This window comes from Sinocyclocheilus anshuiensis, unplaced genomic scaffold (assembly GCF_001515605.1).
Source record: "Sinocyclocheilus anshuiensis isolate Anshui unplaced genomic scaffold, SAMN03320099.WGS_v1.1 scaffold491, whole genome shotgun sequence".
Lineage (NCBI taxonomy): Eukaryota > Metazoa > Chordata > Actinopteri > Cypriniformes > Cyprinidae > Sinocyclocheilus > Sinocyclocheilus anshuiensis.
The window spans coordinates 558,563-567,042 of record NW_015551041.1 but is presented as its reverse complement, the minus strand read 5'-3'; the positions used below and the strand labels follow the sequence as shown (position 1 = coordinate 567,042).

Genomic DNA, 8,480 nt, shown 5'->3' with positions numbered 1-8,480 from the left:
ACTTAATTTTAAAAATAGTGTTAGATATTTCAAAATCAAGTACATTTAGCCTACCTTGATTAAGTGGATTACAAAGTATTTTGTTATTCAAATAATTATGTTTATTTTTCCAACTAAAATGATATATACATTTATTTATCTCATTAATGATACTTTTTGGAATATCTATAGCCATCGCGATGTAAACTAGTCTGGATAAACCTTCAGATTTTGATAATAAAACTCTCCCGTTTGTAATGTGCAAACTGCAAAGATGATTTCCCCACCGGAAGTGTGTGTTTCCCGAGTTCTGATTGGCTGATTGCAACAGCAAACCAATTAACTAAAAAAAAAGACTTATTTTGGTGTGTAATGTATTTATTATTCCAGATTAAGCATTTGTGAGGGGAAAAATTGTGTTTGTATATAATCATCCATGATAACAATGCCTGTTTGTGAAAATTGGAAAGTTTTATGGGAAGCTTGCTAATATTAAAATTACAATTAAGAAGAAATTCAATACCACCTACTTTTTCCAAAAATAATATTAGGGATATAATACCATAGCTTATCTTTTGAACGGATATAATTTTGTATCCACTTAATTTTAAAAATAGTGTTAGATATTTCAAAATCAAGTACATTTAGCCTACCTTGATTAAGTGGATTACAAAGTATTTTGTTATTCAAATAATTATGTTTATTTTTCCAACTAAAATGATATATACATTTATTTATCTCATTAATGATACTTTTTGGAATATCTATAGCCATCGCGATGTAAACTAGTCTGGATAAACCTTCAGATTTTGATAATAAAACTCTCCCGTTTGTAATGTGCAAACTGCAAAGATGATTTCCCCACCGGAAGTGTGTGTTTCCCGAGTTCTGATTGGCTGATTGCAACAGCATGACGCTGCTGAAAATCCAATAGTGAGATGCCACACTTTGGTTACTTTGAAGAGCTCCGGTTTGCACATCCGTGCGTCCGTCTGCGCGTTCTCTTTCATTAAGTGCAGGGTGCCAGATCCGGCGGGCCTTTGTTTTGGGCACTCCTTCCTTTCACAACAACACCTTAAAAAATAAGCAATTCATTGAGGGCTACCTGGATATTAATCATTCCCTTCACTTTTGCACTGAAAAGGGTTTGAAATGATGCTGGGTGTGCTGTTTATCGCTGCTTTTGCAGCGGCCGCGCGTGCGAGTGATGTGCTGGAGTACACAGATGATGATTTTGATAGCAAAATCGGAGATCATGACCTTATTCTGGTGGAGTTCTTCGCACCCTGGTGAGTGTATGACGGTCCTGGCTTTTAAACTACCTTTTCGTCATGCAATTTAGAAAATCTGTACATTAAAACATTTGGTGCATTAGCGCTTACTCTAGATAATTGTTAATAATTATAAATGTAATTATTAATGTTTTTTCCAGATACCAATCATATAATGTAGTATTAGGGAACTGCGTGCATGATAGCGGCTTTGAGTAACACTACAAAGCTAGTTTGCTAAAGCGAAAGTAACTGCACTAGCTGCTTTTTTAGTCAAGTTAGAAGTACCGTATGCAAGGCTGTGAGATGCTAATAAGGAATCTGGGAATGTATATGGAGTGATAAAGACTTTTAAACGCTCGCTGGGATCAGAATGAATCCATGCAACTCCATAGTTGTGGAGGAAACTAATTATATCAGTCACTTCCTGTTTGTAGCTTTTCCTCTGATTTGCTAATGCTATGTAGTGGATTAGTTGCCTGTCAGTCGCTCACATTCTGCATAACGCCTCATAATGTGTTCTGTGAGGCGGAAGAAAGTCGTACAGGTTTGAGTCCACATGAGAGTGAGTAACTGATGATGAATTCTTATTTTTAGGTCCACTGTCTCTTTAAGAACTTGCACATGAAGGCCAACATTAGTTGTTTGTTCTCTGCGAAATTGGATTTTTAGAGCAATTTGCCGGTTTACAGAATTAAACCTCAAAGTGCGTCGAAACAGATTTAATGTTTGTCTTATGTCGCGGCTATAGAACGTTTATCAGATAGAAATCGCAGATGAGGGCGGTAACAAGGATGTTGAGGTTCGGAGACTGAAGTCTCTGCAGAGCAAAAGTGGGCGTTTCTGACTGTGGATGTTTTCAAACTGATGGGTGTTTCTAAATGATGCAATGAAAATGAGCTCCCTTACCTAACCCCACCCCTAAACCTACCCGTCACTATGACTTCAGCCAGTCAGGTAACATGATCGAAAACGCCCCTCTGTTTTGGTCCCTCCCACCGATCTGGTAACGCCCATTACTTTCCTGCAGAGACCTATACTTGGAGGTTCGGCGGCCCTCCGTTGTAACGTTTTGATTGGTCGATGAAGTTTCGCTGGCCGTGTGTGATTGGATGACGCACGGTTACGTAGTTCAGCGTTACTGACTAACTTCAGACTAATTTATCAAAATGACTTACCCTGCCTCAGATTTTATAGGTAGTTCAGGGGTAATTTACCTAAAACAAAAACAAATATTGGCATTTACTGAGCCTCATATTTTCTTTTTTGTTGTTGTTGCTATAAGGATATTCTAGTTCGAATAAAAGTCAGAAATCCACCAATCTGTCATGAGTGTATAGTAGACTAACTTTGCAAAGTAATAAACCTCGTGTGTCATCTTCACTTTTAGGTGTGGCCATTGCAAACATCTTGCTCCAGAGTATGAGGCAGCTGCCACTCGACTAAAAGGCATCGTCCCACTTGCTAAGGTATTATCAAACCCTGCAAATGTACCTGGAAATCATTTTACATAGTCTCATTATAGACTTTCATATTTTTCCGAGTGCACTTAATGTGCACTTGTAGTGTACAGATAACATAATATTAATAAAATAAAAAAAACACTTAAGTGTATTTAAAGAAAGATAACGTTTCTTAAATTTAAGTTCACTTTTTTTTAAAAATGCTCTTTTTTTAGTAATGCCACAATATAACTTCACCCCCAAAATGACAATTCTGTCATCTACTGTCCCAAAAGTTGTTACCAAACAACTGCTGGTATCTATTGACTTCCATCGTATGGGGGGAAATTCTATTGAAGTCAAAGGCTACCAGCAACTGTTTGGTAACCAAATACTTTAGGGTGAGTAACTTTTTGAGTGAACTGTCCCTTTAATTGCAAATATCATGCAAAAGTCACCAAAAACATTGCATTTATTTCACACTTATACTCGCACAGCATATTCTTTTATTATTTGCGTATGCTAAAAGTATACTGTAGTGTACTCTCTTTTCACAAGGGTTGACTTGGGTCTGGTGGAGGATTGCTCTTAATGTTCTTCTCTAATACGATCTAGGTGGACTGTACCGCCAGTTCCAACGTGTGCGGCAAATATGGCGTGAGCGGATACCCAACCCTGAAGATTTTCAGAGACGGAGAGGATTCTGGTAGCTACGACGGTCCCAGGACAGCAGGTGTGTTCTTGTATCTTGTGTGATGCCATATGTAGTTTCTTTATCAGATATTAATGTCTTCTGTATCTTCTTTAATCCAACAGATGGAATTGTTAGCCACCTGAAGAAGCAGGCAGGTCCATCATCGGTGGAGCTCAAAAGTGAGGCTGAATTTCAGAAGTTCATTGGGGACCATGATGCCAGTGTTGTGGGTAAGTGATGGTATTGTACAGTAATGTTTACTGTCTCACATTAGACCTGATTGTACTGTATAACTTTTTTTTGCATCAGTGCTCTTGACTATATTTATATGTAATTGTTATCCGTGTGTCCAGGATTCTTCGCTGATGGAGGAAGTGCTGCTCAGGGAGAGTTCCTGAAGGCTGCCAGCGCTTTAAGAGAGTCCTACCGTTTCGCCTACACTAACGTAGAGGACTTATTGAAGAAGCATGATGTTGATGGAGAGTATGTGGCATTTTTCTGTTCCTAGTGATTTTGGTTTCAGTTTTGCAGAGAAATTCATCCTGTTTCTAATATTCAGTTTTTTTTAATGCGTGTTGCAGGGGCATTATTTTGTTTCGACCACCTCATCTCAGCAACAAATTTGAAGACGGCAGTGTGAAATTCACTGAGGACAAATTCACAAGCGCAAAGATCAAGAAGTTCATTCAGGATAACATGTATGTTTTAGCTTATGATCACTATGTTAAAATGAGTGAAATAGGGTACTCAGTTGCTAATATCTGCATTCTGTTTACTATTAGTTTATCTGATGTGTGATTTGGTGGTTGAATATGTAATATTAAAGTATTTTTTTCCCCATATGACAGTTTTGGCATCTGTCCCCACATGAATGATGACAACAAAGACCAGCTGAAAGGCAAAGACTTGTTGGTGGCCTACTATGATGTGGATTATGAGAAGAACCCCAAGGGTTCCAACTACTGGAGGAACAGGTAGAACTATTTTGTGAATTTGTTTAAGGGACCGTTAAATTTATGTATATAGAAGTGGCATTTATTTTCAGTAGATTTCAAGTACTATGTAAATATGGAAGTTGCAAGGTTTTATTTATTTATATATTCATACAAAAAAAAATCTATATATATATATATACACATACATTCTCTCTCTCTACTGAAGAAAATATGTGTATGTAAGAGAAGAATGTATGTATGTATGTGTGAGAGAGAGTATAGTGGAAACGGAAGGCAGGTCAGGCGCGATTAGGGTCACCGGGACAGGTCCTGATCAGCATGGCTGAGGAAGATGAGGCGGTCGCAGAAGTATTTCAGCAAGCTATGTGGGTTTAAAAAATAAATAAATAAATATTATCATCGTGAAAAGGTTACATTGCCTCGTCCCTTGAGCGAGTTGTGATTGAGGACACGGGCTCAGCCTCAGTCGTGTTGCCAGATACACGTATTATAAGCGTCTATTTTTTTTTCCACTTAATTTAGGAAGTGAATAAAGTGGGAGGTTGCAAGTTAGGGACAGCGATATCTTTATATTATTTCCATGACTCAAGATTTGGACTCATTGCGGTTTATTTATTTTTAGATTTTGTTTGTTCTTCGATATCTGGCAACGCCGGCATTTAACTGACAGTAATAAATACTGTACCAGACAGAACAAATTCATTGTTTGCGATGCTCGAAATACTGAAAGAAAACCATAATTATGGAACTAGGGTGGGGGTTAATATGGATGTATTTCTGAGGAGAACTGACTGTCTTCAGAAAAGTTTCGATGGCATTTTCTTTTTCCTCTTACCTTCGTTAAATACATATTAAAGGAATATTAATAAGCGCAGCGCTGCGTACAGCAGTAACCCAGGAAACGCTGCTATTGTTCCATAAGCGCCACCTGCTGTCAGAGATTGAATTTGCATTTTCATCAGAATCAGAAAGAGCTTTATTGCCAAGTGTGTAAATTTACACACACAAGGAACAGTAACAGAGCAAAATAAACATTTAATAAATGTAAAAATAAATAAAAGTAATAAAAACTAAATAAATTGGCAACGAGTATGGGAATTGTCTCATTTGATTGTAAAAAAAAAAAAAAAATACAAAAAAATAAAATAAATCGGCAATTGGAATCGGTCATGAAAAATTCTGATCAGTGCACTCTTAACTGGAATAGAGTTAGACCTACCTGAAAGACCTGAAAAAGCATGGTTCATTTCAGTTTTATCTTTGAACTATTGTACCTATTTGTGCAAAATGGTTATAATTTCTTACAATACAATGTTACAGTCAACAATGAAAACAATAATTCTTATTTATTGATTGATTGATTGTGGCAGGGCCTGTGAACATTTTGCCAGGGCAAGTAAAAAATTTAAACCACTGGCCAAACCAGGCCAGTAGAAAATTCCCTTAGCGTCGAGCCCTGTCAATACGGTCAAAATCAGTATCATAACACTTGTACGCAGATCTGTAGAACACGTAGGTTACATAATGATATTTAAAAATTAAAAACTTTAAATATGTACTTGAAAAGAAAACGGGATGACTTTGAATATCATCATTGTAAAATTGTGAGGAAGAGCTGAGCAAGACTTGCACATGTATTTCCTGGTCTGAGAGTGACTTCCTGCTTAAATAGGAAGTAATGGATACCAAAAAAAGGTAGATATGTATGTATGTGAAAGGAGAATGTAAGCGTGTGACCGTAGAAATGCATGTGTGTAAAAAGAAAATATATGTGTGTGAGAACAAATGCATGTATGTGAAAGGAGAATGTATGTGTGTGTGTGTGTGAGAGTAGAAATGTATGCATGTGTAAGAAGAATGCAAGTGTGTGAGTCAAAATCTAAGAATTTTTTTTTATGGTGGATGTGAATTTTTCCATTTATGGACACTCTTTATGGAAGTATTTTTTGTCTTTTTTAAAGTCTTATCAAACATTATTTTCAAACAAAATTTAGACATTTTTATACATTAATGAATTTATAGAATATTACTTTTCAATGAAGCAGTGTGTTTAAATGGTGATCTGAGATCAGACTCTTCTTGTCCTTGTGTGTCTCTCTCCAGGGTAATGAAGGTGGCCAAGAGCTTCCTGGATCAGGGGAAGAAGCTCGGCTTCGCTGTGGCCAATAAGAACAGCTTTAACCATGATGTGTCTGAGCTGGGTCTGGACGGCAGCAGTGGAGAGCTGCCTCTTGTCGGCATCCGTACTGCCAAGGGAGACAAATACGTCATGAAGGAGGAGTTCTCGTAAGTTGTTGTTTTTTTTCTCCCTTTAACAAAGGACCTTGTTTTAAGCAGCAAAAAACAAATCAATCCTTGTTTGTCTGCAGTCGCGATGGAAAGGCCTTGGAAAAGTTCCTGCAGGATTATTTTGATGGAAACCTGAAGCGTTATCTCAAATCAGAGCCTATTCCTGAGAACAACGATGGCCCCGTGAAGGTGCGTCAGGCAATTTTGTTTCTGCATATATTTTTTCATACATTTATGTTTTCATAAATATATGTATTTTAAATTCTAGTTCACATAACCTGGAACTTTGTCCTTATTATTCCAGGTTGTTGTGGCTGAGAACTTTGACTCAATTGTAAATGATGAGAGCAAAGACGTTCTCATTGAGTTTTACGCCCCCTGGTGTGGACACTGCAAGAGCCTGGAGCCTAAATACAAAGAACTCGGAGAGAAGGTACGTTTTTAGAGCTTGATGTTGTATTGTTCCCTATAAAATATTTACCTGAATGGTCATTTCTTAAATATTATCTTTATTTTGCAGCTTTCCGACGATCCAAACATTGTCATCGCAAAGATGGATGCCACTGCTAATGATGTCCCTTCTTCATATGAAGTTAGAGGGTATGTAGAGACTATCCATCTTTTTCCCGCCAAAATTATGCTAGTGCTTTTTCTCTGGCGTACAAGTTATTGTTTGATTTGTTGCTAATTGGTTTACTCACAATCTGAACCTTTCGCTTTCAGATTCCCCACAATCTATTTCTCCCCTGCTGGTCAGAAACAAAATCCAAAGAAATATGAGGTTTGTGTTTCCGATTTTATTTTTTTTATAAAAAATATAAAAAAAATGTACTTATAGCAGCCATTTTTCTTCAAGAACTCACCAGGGAATCAGTATCGGTGTAACACTAGGGACTGTAACACCTAGTCCTTTTATTGAATCTTTAAAAATCTAAACTTCAGTGTTCATTCTACCAAGAAACGTGAATGTAATCAGTCTTGTTTGACCATCAGGGAGGTCGTGAAGTCAGCGACTTTATTTCCTACCTGAAAAGAGAGGCCACAAACACCGTGGTGGTGCAAGAGGACGAGAAGAAATCAAAGAAGAAGAAATCGGAGTTATAAACAATCACAGCCCAACAAGCAAGGAGAGAATTTTTGCAGCAGATGTAAATTATATTCCAATCTTTAGTGAAGCGAGTGCTCTGACCCACATCACAATGTCGGCCCTCTCTTGGGCCTGCTGCTCTGGGAACGCTGTGGAAGGTTGTGATGGCCAGACTATGTGTGATTTTTAGATAAGTGAAAGAAGTACAGATCTGTCAAATTGAGATTGTTTTCCCTACACTGTACCTTGGAGAGATGCATTTTTGAGACCAATTCTACATGTTTGTTTCTCATGGAAAAGGGGGATTTGGTGAATTATTTTTCCTTTTTTGTACCTTTTTTTTTTTTAAACGTTTGGAAGGATTGTTAATTAAAGGCCCACTAAACCTACAATCATGCGGGTTTGAACCTTTTTTTTTCTTTTACATAAAGTTTATTACAATGATTGCATGTGGCAGCCACATTGAACTTGTAGATATGCAGTTACATTCAAGAGAACTGTGAATCTTGTACCACTATGAACAAAATACCTTCAGCCATTGGTTTGTTTTAACCAAAAATTGACCTCATCCTTATCTGTCTCACTGCTTTAAGAACATTAGTGACTGATCTCTTGTTGATGTATTTGTTCCAGAATTATAACAAAAAAAAAACTGCAGAAGCTAAAGATGAGCATCTAAAGACTGAGGGAACGTTTTCAGCAGTTTTTCCAGGATGTTCCTCAGGTTGTAGAGCTGTTGTTACATGTGATCATATTTCAAAT

The 8,480-nt window shown here is 37.3% G+C and overlaps 1 protein-coding gene across 1 annotated transcript; it reads left to right on the top strand.

The window, feature by feature from the left end:
• Positions 1–928: 928 nt before the first annotated feature.
• LOC107661453 (protein disulfide-isomerase A3-like) lies at positions 929–8,107 on the top strand. The gene is made up of 13 exons (XM_016451043.1): positions 929–1,268; positions 2,641–2,719; positions 3,308–3,425; positions 3,509–3,616; positions 3,740–3,869; positions 3,968–4,084; positions 4,235–4,360; positions 6,446–6,628; positions 6,712–6,820; positions 6,936–7,064; positions 7,152–7,231; positions 7,355–7,412; positions 7,625–8,107. The coding sequence occupies exons 1-13, from the start codon at positions 1,132–1,134 to the stop codon at positions 7,733–7,735; spliced, it is 1,485 nt and encodes a 494-aa protein (XP_016306529.1). The 5' UTR covers positions 929–1,131; the 3' UTR covers positions 7,736–8,107.
• Positions 8,108–8,480: the final 373 nt, after the last annotated feature.

Coding starts and splice junctions, on each gene's coding strand:
- LOC107661453 (XM_016451043.1), top strand. CDS start 1,132: ATGATGCTGGGTGTGCTGTTTATCGCTGCTTTTGCAGCGGCCGCGCGT. Junction 3,426..3,508: donor CGACGGTCCCAGGACAGCAG/GTGTGTTCTTGT, acceptor TTAATCCAACAG/ATGGAATTGTTAGCCACCTG. Junction 3,870..3,967: donor AAGCATGATGTTGATGGAGA/GTATGTGGCATT, acceptor TGCGTGTTGCAG/GGGCATTATTTTGTTTCGAC.